Source organism: Macaca nemestrina, chromosome 3 (assembly GCF_043159975.1).
Source record: "Macaca nemestrina isolate mMacNem1 chromosome 3, mMacNem.hap1, whole genome shotgun sequence".
NCBI classification, from domain to species: Eukaryota; Metazoa; Chordata; class Mammalia; order Primates; family Cercopithecidae; genus Macaca; species Macaca nemestrina.
In genome coordinates this window covers 70,121,526-70,140,227 of record NC_092127.1, presented here as the reverse complement: position 1 = coordinate 70,140,227, position 18,702 = coordinate 70,121,526, and the positions used below count along the sequence as shown (strand labels likewise).

General features: G+C 39.5%; 1 protein-coding gene and 1 long non-coding RNA gene across 6 annotated transcripts in view; one reads left to right on the top strand and one right to left on the bottom strand.

The window, feature by feature from the left end:
- Positions 1-2,022: 2,022 nt before the first annotated feature.
- On the bottom strand, positions 2,023-4,323 carry ARLN (allregulin). Its single transcript, XM_011748898.3, has 2 exons — positions 3,980-4,323; positions 2,023-2,314 (listed from the first exon to the last, which is right to left on the bottom strand). Coding segments are annotated over exons 1-2 (201 nt in total). The 5' UTR covers positions 4,180-4,323; the 3' UTR covers positions 2,023-2,313.
- Positions 4,324-4,355: 32 nt separating this feature from the next.
- The window catches only part of LOC105486177 (uncharacterized), a 66,191-nt gene continuing 51,844 nt past the window's right edge, over positions 4,356-18,702 (top strand). For 2 of the 5 annotated variants that reach the window (XR_003019030.2, XR_011621050.1), the window contains exon 1: positions 4,356-4,525. This is a non-coding gene — a long non-coding RNA (uncharacterized lncRNA). Of the gene's footprint in view, positions 4,743-18,702 lie in introns of all 5 variants that reach the window. The other 3 variants (XR_011621048.1, XR_011621049.1, XR_011621047.1) reach the window with 2 other exon arrangements.

Genomic DNA, 18,702 nt, shown 5'->3' with positions numbered 1-18,702 from the left:
TTATGGAGGCTGAGAAGTCCCACCATCTGCTGTCTGCAGACAGTAAGCCCAGGAAAGCCAATGGTGTAGTTCCGGTCCAAGTCCAAAGGTCTGGGAACCAAGGGGCCCTGCTCCATGTCTGAAAGCCAGAGAATCAGGAGAACCAATGTCCAAGGGTAGAACATGGATGTCCCAGTTCAAGCAGAGAGAAGACAGAATTTGCCCTTCCTCTGCCTTTTTATTCCAGCCAGGCCCTCACGGGATTGGATGATGCCCACCCACAGTGGAGTGGATGGCTCTTTTTTATTTGGTCTACTGATTCAAATGCTAATCTCTTCTGCAAACACCCTCATGGACAAACCCAGAAATCTGGGCATCTTCTAGCATAATCAAGATGACACATAAAATTAACCTTCACACCAAGATCTCTCCATCTTCACTATACTAGAAATTTTTAGAGTATCTGGTAGTTGTGGTAGTAGGCTGATTTTAGGCTCAAAAAGACAGTATGGATTATGATCGGAAGTCTGTGTGTGACCTAACAGTAAACTATGTGAGAACTGTTAATCACCTCACAATCTCACTACCAGGTAATTTGTTACAATAAAACCAAACTCAGCTATATAAGTAAACACTTACTAGACGAAACCATTAGCAAGCAGTGCAGAAACAGTTCACACAATTGATTTGGTAAACTCAGTGAAATCCCAGTTCTGTGTTCCCACAGATGTTTCAACCATACCTTCCATAGATGGTTCTCTTTAGGTTGATGCGGCAACACCTTAAAGGCATGATTGCTAACTTTATACTCAGGAATTATATTCCAGACTTGACTAACTCTAAGAACCATTTTGAAAGGTAGGAAGATACACAGAGTGTTTACCAGATCTTATTTCCTGTTTAAAAGGGAAGGGAATATTCTCAAAATATTTAAGACAATTCATATATACTGAATGCAACTAATTTAAACAAGAGACCACTTTTACCATTCCTCATGTAAAGCCTTTAGGGCTAACAGGAATATTTTCTTTTTGAGACGGGGTCTCTGTTGCCCAGGCTGGAGTGCAGTGGCCCCATCTTGGCTCACTGCAACCTCCACCTCCCGGATTCAAGCAATTCTCATGTCTCAGCCTCCCGAGTAGCTGGAACTACAGGTGCATGCCAACATGCCCGGGGAAAATTTTTTGTATTTTTTAGTAGAGACAGGGTTTCACCAGGTTGGCCAGGCTTGTCTCACAACTCTTGACCTCAAGTGATCCACTGCCCTTGGCCTCCCAAAGTGCTGGGATTATAGGCGTGAGCCACTGCGCCTGGCCAACAGTAATATTTTGTATTAGCTACTACAGCTTAGAGTAGCTGCTATGGGAGTGTGGCCTTTTTGATTAAATACCAGCTGATCAACCCTAGAATGTAAATTCTTGTTTTATAACATTTAGATTTAAATAACAGTAAGAATGTAAGCTCTATGAAGGCAAGAATGCCTTTTTGTTCTGTTCACTGCTGTGTCTAAAATAATGTCTGGCTCAAATATTTGTTGAATGAGTAAATATGCTGACTTTGCTGAAGTATTTAAGCAAGTTACAGATATTATAAAAATAAATGTTTTGGGCACAAGCACACTTAATGCAACAGTAATAAAAAATAGGTTTGAAACACATAATCCTTCATTCTAGGAGGCTCAAGAATTTAAAAGGAAAAAAGGGGGAAGATACCCAGGTAAGAGGGCATGCATGCTAGCTTTCCAATACTTTGATATTACCTGCTTTTTCTAAAACTGTATCAACCTGTCACCCACCCATAACCTATCTTTTCATAACAGAGTCCAACTAAACCTAAAAATTAAAACTGGAACTTAACCTCTGTGCAATCTAAGAATACTTTGTTCCCTCTCTCAAAATCTTTCCCTGCTTTTGAATAACTGGCTTTTGAATTCATAAAAACCTTCCCTTATTAATCACCCTATTATTTGCATCATATTAAATCCTGATCAACTCTTAAAACATTAAAAGACATTACTATATTTGTTAATGAATACACAAGACCTTTAAGTATAAATGCTTTTATATTCAGCTCCTGTAAAGCCATTAGATGTTGTTGGAAAGTTTTTAAACACGAACCAAATGGTTTAATTTTAACAACTTAGCTAGGAATGGGTGAAATCCTACCCATTTAATAGAGTTCTGCAAATTAGTAACAAAGTGTAAAATGAAAGGAAGGGTCCCTTGGAGATGTGAAATTCTTCTGTTGAGAGTGTCTTCTTTATTCAAGAAGTTTGTAGCCATTTTCAGAATTCACTCGAGAACCAACTTCTTAATTTAGATATCAGCAAACGAGTCTGTAAAAAGCAAGTATTTGTCAGCAATATTTGCTTTATCTTCCCAATTTTTAACACTTTATGCCTATTTACATATTGACAAAAGAAAAAGAAAAGCCTGGAACATTTCTTGTAAGGCCTCTATTTTCTATCCAGAGCTGAACATTCAGGTCATAAAAACACACACACACACACACACACACACACACACACACACACACACCCCACTGTATTTGAGATTATTAGTCTTGTAAGGCCTCTATTTTCTATCCAGAGCTGAAAATTCAGGTCATAAACACACACACACACACACACACCCCCCACTGTATTTGAGATTATTAGTCTCTACCAAAATAGGGAGGGAGAGTAAAACTCTCCCTTTACAAATGGCTCGACAATAATTTTATACAAATCCCTATCCCTTTTGCCATCCTCCCCATTAATCCCTCTGGCTCCCCTACCCCCTTTTTTTTGAGACAGGGTTTTGCTTTGTTCCCCCAGACGAGTATAGTGGCGCGTTCACAGCTCACTGAAGCCTCGACCTCCCCAGCTCAAGCAATCCTCCTGTTTCAGCCTCCCAAGTAGCTGGGACTAAAGGCGTGAGCCACTGTGCCTGGCCCTCTCTGTCTTCTCTAAGTTACCACACCATCCAAGAAATCAGACAGCCAGGCTTAAGACACTTAACTCTTGGTGAAAATATAGGATGGGGGTTGGGAAAATTGACTGCCTCTCAAGAAGTGAGAATTTCAGAAGTAACTCATAGGCATGGTGACTGAGAGGAGTTAACAGTGAGTGAACAATCAACTCCAAAATCCAGGAGAGCTGTCTAGATGGGCTACACTGCTCTTCTCCCATAGGAGCCCTCTTTCATCTCACTGCTTCTCCTTAGCTTGTCTCTTATCACCGTCTCCACTTGGTGTCCGCTTCCTCCTGCCCTATTCTTAGAGAATATCCTCTGCCAGAATTGTCTTTTCAGAGCGAGTGGCGATGAAAATGGAGAGCATGGGTTTTACAAGTAAACTACAGAATTCTGTGACTTAGTGTTTTAGGATATGTGGATGTGTGTAAGAAAAGGACAAAGTGTCTCAGGTTTCTGGGAGGTAACGGTGGATAAAGTTGGCGTTTACTGAGATGGGAACACTGCAAGGCAAGTAAATTTGGGTAAGAAGCTGTTAAGAGTTCAGTTTTGGACATGTTAAGTTTGAGATAGCTGCGTAGTCTGCTCATGTTAAAAAACAGCTGTATAGTAAAAAACAGCTTTCGTTGAGCACTTACTACTGCCAGGCAACACGCAAATCACTACGATCTCAATCTTCACTACACCCCTATGACCTGGGTCACTAACGGTCCCAAAGGGCAGATGAAAAAATAAAGCCCCAAAAAGCGAAATAACTTCTCCGGTCGCTTCACGGTGCTGCAGGAACTCAAGCCTAGCTGGTTTCACTCCAAATCACGAGAAAATATGACGCCAAGTTTTCTCCACACTTCTTTGGAGACTCCCACGGACGTTCAAAAGAAGAACATTTTACTCCTAGTCCTTCTCCCCCACCCACCCGACTGCGCCACTCACCAGCTGCGTAATCTTGGACATATATAAACTCTGGAATTCAGTCCCCTCTCCGCCCAAAAGACAGCAAATTATCTCTATGCTCCTTACCACTCCAATTCTGCATTCAAGATACTCACCATGGCAAAAAATACACAAAGAGAAACACCACCACATCGAAAAGGATGAAGAGCCAGAGGTCCAACCAGTAGGAGTGTTTGGGAAGCCCGTTTGCCCCAGACCGAGGCCGCACATCGAGGTTCTGCCCTGCTCCCTCGCTCAAGCCTCGCCGCTCCCGGAGATCATCTCGACCATCAACACCCGGTGCGTCCACCTCCATCTCGCTTCTGCAGCTTCCTAACAATCCCAGAAACTGAAAATGCTTAGATTCCTGGACTTTGGTGTTCGCCGGACCGGAAACTGAGTGGAATCCGGCCGCCTGCGCAGTCCGCCACTCACCGGGTTCCGGAAAACACGCTGAGCCTACCCTTCCCAGCGCGCAGGCGCCTGGCCCGGCTTTCCGCTGCCTACGTGACCGCGGACAGGAAGCGCGGCCTCCGCTTTGACACTAAGTGAATGGGCCCGCCTACTTCTGCCTCGCGGCGTCCCAGGCCGCAAGGTGGTTATTTAGGTTTCGTTGGAAGAAATACACTCTCCTCCCACTGCAGAGGGACCATTCCAGTCAGGTGATGGACTCCTCCCTGGAACTGCCCAAGGTCACCTCTCCTATCCCTGTATTCCGTTTGGATCCTTATGCCAACGTGTTAGGAAGGACCCCTCTGGTGGGTTTTGTACTGTCTCTAGCATTTTACACTTAGTATTTGAAACACCACCAGTGAGGTGGACGTCCTACGCACAGGACTGAGTTTCCAAAAGGGCCAGAGACCAGCACGTATTTTGCAGGTACTTAAAGGGAGTGGGTTTAAGAATAACCTGGCCACGCCCCCTGTAATCCCAGCACTTTGGGAGGCCGAGGCAGGCGGGTCACCTGAGGTAAGCAGTTCGAGACCAGCGAGGCCACCATGCTGAAATCCCGTCTCTACTTAAAAAAAAAAAAAAAAGTACAAAAATTAGCCGGGCGTGGTGGCGGGCGCCTGTAATACCAGCTGCTCGGGAGGCTGAGGCAGGAGAATCGCTTGAACGCGGGAGGCGGAGGTTGCAGTGAGCCGAGATCGCGCCACTGTTGCACTCCAGCCTGGGCGACAGAGCGAGACTCCGTCTGGGGGGAAGAGGGGCGGGGAAGAATAATCCAAAGGTTGTTTGACTTTGAGTGTGAGCCTCAGCAAGAATAGAATGCTAGCAGGAAGAAAATGACCCATACTGCCTGGATTTTACCTAGTGGGTCCAATTTCAAATATTGTCTTTCTTTTCACATGATTCCTGAATTGTTCAGAAAATATGGGCACCCAGATATATGTGGTTCTCTTAGTGCATAGTAAATGGAGATAAGACTGTAGTTGTGTTTTTACAGAAAGTCATTAAATCGTCGTAAAACTTCTTTGAAGGGGCTGTACTGCATTTTATAGAATTAGAAAATGAAACAAAAAAGGAGTGAATTGTCTAAGGTTACCAAAAAAATTATAAAGCCTAAAACTAACTCCAAATCCAGCAGTCTTAAAGCTGTTCTATAGCTTCCTAGCCTTGCTCCAATTTGCCTCGAAATTAATTGCCAGGTTTTAGAGACAGAGATAGTGTATGACCTTTCAAGAAAAATGCTTTGTAGATTCTGGGATGAGAGGGTCATTACCTGATAATTAATTAGATTGTGTGCTGTAATGCAGATTGTCTGATGATAGTAGACAAAAAGACCCTGGGCATAAGTGGCATTGAATCTTTACAAAAATTAGGAAAGGCAAGTAAACAATTGCCCCTACTGGAGACGGAAGCATTCTTCTCGCTGACAAGGTAGGATCAGTTACTCCTAGTTATTGAAGTAGGATTGATAAAAAATTATTGAGATTATTAGTGATGAATAAGCATGACATAAACTGAACAGGTCTTGAAGTGGTTTTAAACTTGTCCTTGGCCCAGAGCCACATGCTCATCATGAGGGGATGTTGATAGTATGATCTGATCTTGAGTCAGGAACATCTGTCAGACTTGGAAGAGTAACTAATGCAAATAAGGAGGGGTTATTTTAACTAAATTCAGTTGAAAGATTCTATTTCCGACTTTACCCTTGTAAGAGTCCCACTGATTGTTGATTATTCCACGTTACAAAAATGAGTTTAGAGTGTGTTGTAGCTGGTTTTGAACTACTGGCCTCAAGTGATCCTTCTGCCTTGACTTCCCAAAGTGCTGGGATTACTGGCATGAGCCACCTTGCTCCGTTGGCATTTGCCATTGTCGAAGCAATTTAAATTTTAAAAAGTACTGTACAGAAATCCAGGTTCACTGTCAATCATCTACTCCTCTGCACTTGTCCAACCACCTTGAACTTTCTACTTCACATGTTCAAGTGAAAAATATGCACTAGGGACTACAGATTGAATCATTGCACTGTAACCATGATCCAACACTTCCATAATTCTGTCAGCAAAATTAATCTGATTGGGCTGGGGTGGAGAAGGTGGTGCATGAAAATGCTATAACCATCAGGCCAAAGACAGCTAAGTGTTTTTAAGAAGACGTTACAAACCTTCTGAACTTCAAGTGCAGTAAGTTCTCAGGAGGGAGATGATGGTGAATTTTGCTTTAACCTAAGGGATAATGCAAATTTTTCTTATGCAGCTCTCAAACTAGTATGTCCATGTGATAAAGCATCCTTGTGATCATCCTAGGAATTAAATTAATTTTACAGAATAACCTCTCCAACAGTGGAGAATTTGGTTACTGTAATTTTTATCTGGAAGTATGTGTGTTTCTCTTAAATTATTCTTTCTCATCTTGATTTCATCTTTTCTTCCTTTTCAAATTGAGTACCTGTCCTAACAACAGCCCTGTTGATTGGTACCACAGGTTACTTCTCCATCTTCTGGGTCATTTTATTTATTCATTTTGTTGTTATTGTTCTCTTAAATTCTTTTTTTTTTTTTAAAGGGAGTCTTGCCCTGTTGTCGCCCAGGCTGTAATGCAGTGGCATGATCTTGGCTCACTACAACCTCTTTTTTTTTTTTTTGGAGACGGAGTCTTGCTCTGTCACACAGGTTGGAGTGCAATGGTGCGATCTTGGCTCACTGCAACCTCCGCCTCATGGCGTCAAGCGATTCTCCCTGCCTCAGCCTCCCGAGTTGCTGGGATTACAGGTGCCTGCCACCACGGCGGCTAATTTTTGTATTTTTAGTAGAGACAGAGTTTCGCCATGTTGGCCAGGCTGGTCTTGAACTCCTGACCTCGGGTGATCCGCCTGCCTCGGCCTCCCAAAGTGCTGGGATTACAGGCATGAGCCACTGTGCCTCGGCTGTTCTCTTTCATTCTAACTCCTTTGTATATCTTCCATAGTTTTCTTTGTTTAAGAGTTGTACTATCTGCTGGGCGCTATTGTTCACACCTGTAATCCCAGCACTTCAGGAGGCCAAGGTGGGTGAATTGCTTGAGCCTAAGTGTTCAAGACAAGCCTGAGCAACATGGCAAAATCCCTTCTCTACAAAAAACAGTTAGCTGAGTGCTACACCTGTAGTCCCAGCTACTCGGGAGGCTGAGTTGGGAGGATCGCTTGAACTGTGATCGTGCCACTGCACTTCAGCCTGGGTGACAGAGCAAGACTCTGTTCCCTCCCTGCTCTAACAAAGAAAGAGTTGTACTATCATCCTAACTAGGTTGCACCTTTTATCTTTATCTTGGCCTTAGGAGTTCCCACCTTTATACTCACAATTAATCTGGCTCCACTCTACTCAGCCAACCTGGTGCCCAGGAAACATTCTTTGCTCCAGTCAGAGTGCTTTCTTCCATTTTCCTCATGGAAGCTATTCTCTTGGCCTCTGGGCTTTGGTGCATGTTTTTCCTGTTATACTGGAAATATAGTATATTTTTTCCAGCATTGGGGATTGCTTTCTCACCTGTCTAAATCCTACTCATCCTTTGGGGCCCAACTTAAAGTGCCAACTTCATAAAATTTCCTTCACTACAATTCACACTGATCTCTCCATTCTTGGTATTTCTACATACCAATTGTGAAAACTTCACATTTACAAGTCACATTTAACTTGTCTCCACCTTCTATATCATGTTTTCTTCTTGAGGAGACGGTTATTTTCTCAAGATGAAGGCAGTGAATGAAATATTTGTTTCCATAGATTTTTGCCTGCCTTTGGCACCTATTATTTCCCTCTACATTCTGTAATGGCCTCGTATTAATGGAGCTATTTGTCAGATTGGTCATCTTTCAAAATTTCCCTACCTCTGGCTCAAAAAACACTGAAATTTTCTTGATATTGTCTGGCACATTGGCTTGCTTTGTAGGAATTTTATGTAGATTTTCTCTCCTGTTAGAGTATTAAGTTTTGTTAATTTGTTTTGAGACAGGGTATTGGTCTGTCACACATGCTGGGGTGCAGTGGTGCAATCAGAGCTCTTGGCAACCTTGAACCCCTGGGCTCAAACAGTCCTTCTACTCAGCTTTCCCAGTTGCTAGCACTACAGGCACACACCACCATGCGAGGCTTGCTTTTTATTAATGTTTATTTTTGTAGAAATGGGGTTTCACTATGTTGCCCAGGCTTTTCTCAAACTCCTGGTTTCAAGTGATCCTCCTGCTTCAGCTTCTCAAACTGCCAGGATTACAGGCATAAGCCACAGAACCTAGCAAGTATTAAGTGTTCTTTAAAGGAAAGACAGTATTTTTGCCATCTTGCAATCTCCACAGCTCTTCGAACAGTGTCTTCCACATGGAAGAAATTTAATATGTATTCAACAATATTTTGTTATATTCTGCAACTACTAACACAATCCCAGTCAAAAAAATACTTGTAAAATTTTGTGTTTTAGAACATAATGGTGTATGATACCAGTGGCATCTAACACTACTGATCTGTACTCTCAGCGGGGATACTTTCTGAGATGTTTTGAAGTACTAGTAATGGATATGTGCCAATCTTTTCCCCTTTGTGGATTTTCCTTCTTTAATTTCAGTCAATACTTTTTAATACCTGCTGTGTGTCAGGCATTGTCCAAGGAGCCATAAGAGATACAGAAGCAATACCAACCGATTCATTAAAAATACTGACTGAGGACATATAACAGAACAATGAAGTTTTCAAACAGCATCACAGAGCCTGGGGTTCTGCATAATGATTTGGGTATTTGGAAGGCTGAGCAGAACTGGCTGTGAACATACTAGTCAGGTACAATTAAACCTCTTTGTGCTACTTACTTACACATGTATAAACAGACTTCAACCATAAAAACTTAGTTTTATTTATATTTTAGAGTTTCATACAAGATTTTATTTCAAAACAAAGCATCCTTCTGCTTTTAAAAGTTTAAAAACAACTTCAGTAGAGCAGAGCTTGACTAGTAGGCACAAATGACAAAGATGTTGAAACCTACAACTTTGAAATTTCGTTAAGCTAATCATCAGCAATCAACCTGTTATTTGTTTTATTGAAAGGTATTAGAGAGGCAGTCATTCAGGATGGAGTTTCAAAGGTTAGTCAATACATTTTTTTTTTAATCTCATAAGATTATAGGTTTCCACGCATAGGAAACCTGTGCTTGGAATCAAAACCTAGGCTTGGAATTAAAAAGCTGTTAATTTAGAATAAATAAATGGGTGCTAAGGTGATCATTGCTATATATAAAATATTGACCAGAATTAGACTTGTAAGTGTGACAACTGTAACCATGTTAACAGAAGTTATCCTTGAAAGATGGGATCACAGATAGTTTTCTTCTTTGTGCTTTTCCATATTTTTCAAATTTTCTCAATGAAAATGCATTTTATTAACTAGAAGTTGGAAAGTTTGTTGGGAAAAAGTAAATCAGAAAATAAGCAAGAGATCGTCTAGTCCAAAATTATTCTTCAACTGTTTATGACATCAAATCACAGGCAGTAGACACATAAGTATCAAGGGGCTTTAATTATTTATAATAGTGCTTTTTAAACTAAATTTCATGGAATGCTGTGATTCCTCGGGGATTACTCAAGGACCAACATGGAATGGAAGAGATAGATGCAGGGAATGTGACTTAAGGCCTCTACTGGAGAACCTCAGCTTTCTTGTTCATGTCTATAAATATGCCTCTTGGAGAACAGATTTATTGGTGGGGTTTTTTTTTTTTTCTGTTCTAGTGAAAGCTAGTGTCAAAAGTCACCTTGGGTGACCCGTGTTCAAAATGGTGGAATAGCCACTCCAAGTTTCAGTCCCTCCACAGCAGCATTGAAGAACAAGCAAAAGCTGTCTGAAATAATTTTGTCAGAATGCTGGAAAACAGTCAAAAGTTTACAGCAACCAAGAAATTGCTGAATCAAAATATATGAAGCAGACATTGACAGAATTGAAGGGGGAAATAGACAGTTTTACAAAAATTTTTGGAAAGTTTCATACTTCACTTTTAATGATAGGTAGAACATTTAGACCGAAGAGCAATAAGAAAATAGGAGACTTGAACAACACTATAAACCAACTATACCTAACAGACACATATGGAACTCCATCCAACAGCAGCAAAATATGCAGTCTTATCAGGTATACCTGAAACATTCTCCAGGATATATTATATATTAAGGCATAAAAGAAGTTTCAACGAAGTTTTAAAAATTGAAGTCAGAAAGGTCTCTGACAACAATGAAATGAAGTTAGAAGTTAATAACAGAAGGAAAACTGGAAAATTCACGAACGTAGAAATTTAACACACTCTTAAACAACTAGTGGTTCAAAAAGGATATCATAAGGGAAATTAGAAAATACTTAGAGACAAATGAAAATGAAAATGCAACTTAGGAAAACTTGTAGATTGCAGTGAAGACAATCTATAGCTGTAAATGCCTACATTAACAAAGAAAGATCTCAAATCAACCTAACTTTACAACATAAGGAAATAGAAAAAGGAGAGCAAAGTAAACTCAAAGCTATCAGAATACAGGGAATAATAAAGATTAGAGCAGAGATAAATGAAATAGTGAATACAAAACCCATAGAGGGAATCAATGAAACCAAAATTGGTTCTTTGAAAAAGATCAACAAAATTGGCAAAACTTTAGCTACACGAAGAAAAAGGTGAGAAGACACAAATAACTAAAATCATAAAGGAAAGTGTACATATTACCACCAAACTTTACAGAAATAAAAAGGATTATAAGACAATACTATGAACAATTGTATGTCAACAAATTAGATAACTTAGATGAATAGAAAAGCTGGACAGACCTATAACAAGGAAAGAGATTCAATCAGTAATCAAAACATTCCAACAAAGAAAAGTCCAGTAGTAGATCACTTCTCTGGTGAATTTTATCAAACATTTAGAGAAGAATTAACTCTGTTGTTACTCAAACTCTCCCAGTAAATAGAACTGAGAGAGCACTCTCTAACTCATTCTATTAAGCTAGTACTCAGATAATGACATCACAAGAAAAGAAAATTATAGATATTGCACACCCGTGTTTATAGCAGGACTTTTCACAATATCCAAGAGGTGGAAGCAAACCAAATGTCCATCATCAGGTGAATGGATTAAAAAATGTATTATGTACATACAATGGAATATCATTAAGCCTTAAGAGGAAGGAAATCCTGTCAAATGCTACGACATGGATGAAACTTGAGGCCATTATCCTAAATGAAATAAGCCAGTGATAAACAAATACTGTATGATTCCACTTACATGAGGTATCTTAAGTAGTCAAATTCCTAGAAACAAAGTAGAGTGGTGGTTACCAGGGGCTGTGGACAGAAGGAAAAGGCCAGTTGTTTAATGGGCGTAGAGTTGTAGTTTTGCAAGATGAAAACGTTTTGGAGATCTGTTTCACGACTGTGTGAATATGTTTCACACCACTAAACTGTACTTTTGAAAATGGTTAATATGGTAAGTTTTATGTTACATGTTTTTACCGCTATAAAAAATTACAGACCAGTATCCCTTATGAATATAGATACAAAAATTCTCAAAAAGGGCAGGGCACTGTGACTCATGCCTGTAATCCAGCACTTTGGGAGGCCGAGGTGGGTGGATCATGGGTTGAGGAGTTCAAGACCATCCTGACCAAGATGGTGAAACCCCGTCTCTACTAAAACTACAAAAATTAGCCAGGTGCAGTGGCGGGCGCCTGTAATCCCAGCTACTTGGGAGGCTGAGGCAAGAGAATTACCTGAACCCAGGTGGCAGAGGTTGCAGTGAACTGAGATCGCACCACTGCACTCCAGCCTGGGCAACAGAGTGACACTCCGTCTCAAAAAAAAAAAAAAAAAAAAGAATCCGTCTCAAAAACAAACAAACAAACAAAAAAATTCTTAAAAACTACTAGCAAACCCAAACCAACAGCATATTAAAAGGATTATATACTATTACCACGTGAGATTTATCCCAGGAATGCAAAGATACCTCAACATAAGAAAGTCAATTAGCATAATATGCCACATTAGTAAAACAAAGGGAAAAAAGACAAACATTTCATTTCAATTGAGCAGAATAGGCATTTGGTAAAATCTGATACCCTTCCCTAATAAAAACATGCAGAAAACTGGGAATAAAAGGGAACTTCCTCAACTTGATAAAGGGTATAATGAAAAACCCACAGCTAACATCAAGCAACAACAACAAAATAGAGAAGTTGCACTTCATCAAAATTAAAAACTTTTGGGCATCTAAGTACACTATAAAGAAAGTAAAAAGACAATTTACAGAATGGAAGAAAATATTTGTAAATCATATATCTGATAAAGATTTAATATACAGAATATATAAAGAACTTCTACAACTCCACAACAAAAAGAACCCGGTTAAAAAAAGTACTGATCAAAGGACTTGAACAGACATTTCTCCACAGAAGATATACAAATAGCCAACTTGCAGTTGAAAATATGCTCTACACCATTAATCATTAGGGAAATGCAAATCAAAATCACAATGAGGTACCGTTTCACATCTACTAGGATGGCAATAATAATGTAATAATAGTACAGAAAAAAACAAGGGTTGGCAAGGATGTGGAAAAACTTAAATCCTTTAACATTGGTGGTGGGAATGTAAAATAATGGAGCCATTATGGAAAGTAGTTTAGAGATTCCTCAAAAAGTTAAAGAAGAACCATATGACCTAGCAATCCTGCTTCTAGGTATATACCCCAAATAATTTAAAACAAAGACTCAGATACTTGTACACCAAGTATACACCAAGTATGCTGTTTCATCGCAGCACTATTAACCATAGCCAAAAAGTAGAAGCAACTCAACTGTCCATAAATGGATAAACAAAATGTAGTTTTATGTATCTTGAATTATTACTCAGCTCTGAAAAGGAATGAAGTTCTGATATGTGCTACAACATGGATGATTCTTGAAATAATGCTAAGTGTTTTAAAATAATGTTTGAAAAAACACTGAATGAAATAAGCCAGACACATGTAAAAAGACAATCTATAGAACGGGAGAAAATATTTGATTTTTCAGGGGCTTGGGAGATGGGGGAATTAGGTGTTATTGCTTAATGGTAAGTTTCTGTTTGTGGTTATGAAAATGTTTTAGAAATAGATGGTGGTGATGATTATGCAATATTATGAATATAATAGTCACTGAATTGTATATACAACATAGTTAAAATGGCAAATTGTATATTATATGCATCTTACCACCTTAAAAGAACCCCCCACCCCCCAAAAAAGAATATTAATGCTTGACAGTCTTCACCTTCCCCACAACAAAAAGTCACACTGGTCTTCATTAGGGGACTAAATCAACCTTAAAGTTCTAAAACAGATAATTCCTGTAATTTATTAAATTGGACTCTCTGGAAGCAATCAGGGTAGCAATTCTTAAATAAGTAATTCTCTTTATATATTTTTATATATAGAGAGAGGGAGAGACAGGGTCTCACTGTTGCTTAGGCTGGTCTCAAACTCTCGGCCTCACGTGATTCTTTCACCTGGCCTCCCAAAGCACTGGGATTTCAGGTGTGAGCCACCACACCCGGCTTTTGCCTTTATATCTTAAGTGAGACTCTTTAAGGTCTTAAGAGGTGAAGTTTTCAGGTGCTGAGAAAATTAAAGTAGAAAAGCTTAGAAGACACTGGGTCTGTGAGGTAGAGGACACCTAAGCCCTTTTGGCCCCCATGTTCCAGCTGATAGCTAAAAGGTAGTGATAGATATGAAAGGAGGAGGTTCTTCTGCCAGCCAAACCCCAGTATTCCAGGACCCATGGTAAGACTTTGAGGACACCTTCTAGTCCAGTACTTTGTTCTCAGATCTGATTGAACAAGTCCAGATGCTTCAGATAATGGCTTTTTGTGACAACCTCAGGTTATGCCATTCTTTACTCCCTGAAAGGAGTATGAAAGTGGAAAACCTCAAGTACTGTTGCGTGAAGAATGAGCTAGTGTACCCTCTTCTAGGTGCAGAGTAGAGTTGACAGTGTAGGTATTGTTAGACTTCCATGAGGATTTCTTTTGAAAAGATGTTCCCATGCTTAAAAAATAAATGACAAATTTAGAGTATTCTCAGAGTTCAAAAGAAAAAGTGTATTTTCCCCCCTATTTTCTATGTTGGCAAGTAGGCCACATAAAGGTGCAGTTCTGTTCGTTTAAGCTGTTGGAGTATTGCAATAGGTACTTCAAAGTTGGGGAAATGTTACTTGATTTTGAAAAGCATGAGGCATAGAAGGTAAAAGATGATACCAAAAAGCTAACTTAAATCAACTTAAGAGGGATACAGATTCATGGTTCATTAGTGGTCAGAGTTATAGAATGTAGGAATAGTACATCTGTGGTGTTTTTCTCTGTTTCTTCATCATTCCCATGCACACTAAATTTCATAAACAACTTTCTTTTCATAGAGTGACTCTTGCCTGGGGATTAAGGGTACTCCCTAGGAACCTAAGGGAATGAGTAAAATGACCCCCACAGGAAGACAAGGCTACTCTCCCTATTGTGAGAATGACTTCATCAATTTGTAACCCAGTCAGACTAAATATATCGCTCATGTGTTGGTTTTATAACAACTAGAAACTGGGAAGAATAGAGTTCATAAAGTTTTCAGTATTGTTGCCTCACAAAATAATCCTTCAGAAATTCCAGTCAAAAGATAGAAGGAGTCTATTGCTTGTTTCATAATGCTTATTTTGTTACATTACTCTCTTCTTCCTCAGCTAGAAACTTTGAGCCCCCATAGGCTATGCTAATTAGGCTCTTTATATATTTTTTTGTGACAGAGTCTCTCCCAGCCTGGAGTGCAGTGGCATGATCATGGCTCACTGCAGCCTTGACCTCCTGGGCTCGAGGGATCCTCCTGCCTCAGCCTCCTGCGTAGCTGGGATTGCAGGTGTGAGCCACTGTATCCAGCCCTAGACTGTTTATATTACAGAGCCCAGGAACACTTAGTGTAATTCCAAGGCTCTTTTAAGACTGTCACTGGCTCAAGGATCCAAATCCAGGGCTCTGACTAAAACATACTTAGAATGGTTCGTTCTCTCACTCGCTTCAGGGTGTTGCTCAAATGTTACCTATTCAGTGCTATCCGAGTCTCTATTTAAAACTGCATCCGTGATCTCACCTCTGACACTCCACATCCCTCTTTCTGGCTTTATTTTTCTCAATAGCACTTATATCATCTAATGTACTATATATTTCACTTCATTATCTTGCTTGTTATCTGTATCCCTTCCATGATGACAGGGATTTTTGTCCGTCTTGTTCTTTGTCGTATCTGTAACACCTATATCAGCACCTGGCACATAGTGCCTGCATGTAAGTCATGCTTAATACATATTTGATGGATGATATTTTGAATGAAAATGTATCTACATAACCACATTAAGTAAAATTGAATTTGGACTCTAGGACGACTGCTTGGGTCCAAATTCTGGTTCAGCGACTTACGGCTGTTGACCTTGGGCAAGTTATATAACCTCTCTCTGCCTCAGTTTTCTCATGTGTAAAATGAGACTAGCAATAATTGTTCTTATTATATAGACTTTGTTGTGATGACGAACTTGAATTGGTATGAGAAAGCACTTTGAAAAATATCTGGCACATTGGAAACACCATGTATTAATAAATGTTAACTTGTAGAAGGAGTTGCATTTAACTGTATCTGAGTTAGTGCTATGTTTTATAAAGAAAGCATTTATTTAGATTTTATGATTTCCCGCTTGTGTGTAGGAGCCAATTTGTATGAAAATAAGGATGATAGGAGACTGAAATGTGAGTTAAGCCCTCTAAGAATTCAAGAAAGTCCATACAATCAAGCATCTTATGAAAAATAGTTCAATGGAAAGTATAATTCAAGATAGCATATATTTCTATGAGAGCCTACCTTTACTCCTTTATCATACTTATCACACTAGTTTTTACTTGTTCAATATGTCTTCCATGTCTAGATTCTAAGGTAAGCTAGATTTGAAGTTCCATGAAACCAAATAGATTAGTCTTGTCCACCACTAAAACTCATGTCATATTTAGCACATGGTAGGTGCTTGATGCATATTTGGTTAAAGGAATATGTATTCTTGGCTACTCAGAGTACAAGGAGCCTATACTGAACAAGTTTTCTTTTTATCCACCAGAAGCAAGAGTTCATTACTTCCACATCTAAAAATGTTATCTCACCCCTCTTTTCTTCTATCCAGTTTTTGTTTACTAGAACTTATCATGGCTGCTTTTACCTCATGGCCTCTGTTGTTTGCTTTTCCATCTGTATCTTTTAACTTTTGCCCATCATTACTAGCTAATGACTTTTCCTGTGTATTGAAGTCAAATTCTCAACAGACACCCTACCTGGTTTTAATTAATGAGAATTATTGGTCTTGGACAAAGTTCTATCATTGGCTGCTCTCAAGTATAGAAATTGACTGCCCTTGGATCAGGTGGCCATTTTTGACCTAATCAGATATGGCTACAGTGATCTGGTTCAAAATAAGTTTATCTGTTTGTAAAGAACAACAAGGGCTGATTCCCTCAGTAGATCTTCTGGGTATAAGAAAGAATAGGGAAAGCTGGCTTTCTGAGGCTGGGGCTGCCCAGCATGCCCCAAATTACAATCATTAATATTTACTATGTGTTAGAGGGATACAGTGTAGGGTATAGATATAAGACCCTATCCTTACTCTCATATAGCTCACAAACTAGAGGAGGCAGGCAAGCCGATTGAATTCAGAGTAATGGTATTGCTGGAGTTGAACACCTTGTACCATGGGAACACGCAGGACAAACAGTCTGGACTGGGATTATGAAATAACCTCCATCTTCACCGAGGTTTCTGTGTTCCGAGTATATGTTAAAGAGAGGAAGTTCTGTGTCACATTTGTGCCCTACAGTATCCTTTTAAAAAAAACCTTGTTAAAAAGTTTCTAAATTGAAACCAAGAAATGACATTGAGCATATACTCCTTTACCTAAAGGATGTTTTGCTTTCAAGTTTAGGAAGAGTACTGTTCTTTGACTTTCAGGTGTTTTCTCCAGTGAATATAGTGAGTGTGCCAGAATCATTTGATAAGAATGAGTTTCACTACCTGTAATCTGAGAGATGTGGCTTTGAAACTGGACTGACATTTAGGGAGCACTTCCTTGCCTGCCCTCCTTCAGAGTTCTACTACTCCTTCACTTCACAGCAGTTCTAACTACTAATTATTTAAGCTCCCTCTTTCATTCCTGGTAATCTTGATTACATGGCAGGGAGGACTTCTTGCAATCCGTCATTCTAATGGAATCTTCAATGGGGATATATATGGATGAGAGAAGCCCTCTGGAACACTATGCTTTATCCATGACTATTGATTTCCACCGTTTGCTCCTAACTTTCATCTTCTGCCATTGTCTTGCATACTCTTCTTTTCCAGTCAATTCTCCAGTAAAATCTGTTGCAGACAATAGCCTAAAGGTTGGTCATCGGGCCTGAAGGCAATATACAGCATCCTGCATTATTAGCACACACTGAGTGAAAGTATAACCCTACTCTAGATGACCATCCAATGCTGAAGATGATGATGCTATTCTTGGTACTTTGATTCAGACCCAAGATGAGGCTGAGAATTTGTATCCATTTGAGGAAATTCTTAATGACCTAAGTATCTCTACCAATAGTGTTCATCATTAAATACTTTCTGCCTGGCACATAGTGCTTTTTTAAAATTATTTTTTGTTCAATAAATGAAAGCAGTTTTAGTGGATCAGTTCAAGAGGAGTCTGTATTAGCTTTGTTTAATATGGAGTTTGGAACTGAAGAAACATTTAATAATTATCGTTTTAAAGTATAGAATATGGTATATCAGACCTTCTGGTATATCAGACCTCCTAGACACAAATGCAGCAGAGACTGCATTGGAAACCTCTGAAAGAGTGTATCCTTGGCCAGCAGATGGCATTCTAATACTATAGTTTAGAGAAAGCAAGTAGCAAAAGGTAAAGAAGCACTTTATAATGTTGAAGTGACCATCTATCTCCTTTTTCCCCTCCCCATCCCCACATAACTTTATCTCATTTCCATTTTATCCCAGGCAACTATCTTTTCCATCCATCCACCCCTCTTTAGGTGCCTAGAGATATCTTGCTGCCATGCTCTGTAGTTCCTCATAGGAAAATATCTTTTGTACTTATTAATAATCAATCCATAGAAATAGAACCAGCCACATAATTTTCAGGGCCCTGTGTAAAATGAAAATGCAAAAGTTGTTCAAAAAGTATTGAGAATTTTAGGACAGTAAGAGAAGAGCATTAAACCGAGCACAGAGCCCTCTGAGCCTGCATAAGCCATACACCCATGAAACCAACCATACTTT

Excerpts from the sequence above, each read along its gene's own strand:
- ARLN (XM_011748898.3), bottom strand. The coding sequence starts at position 4,179 with ATGGAGGTGGACGCACCGGGTGTTGATGGTCGAGATGATCTCCGGGAG.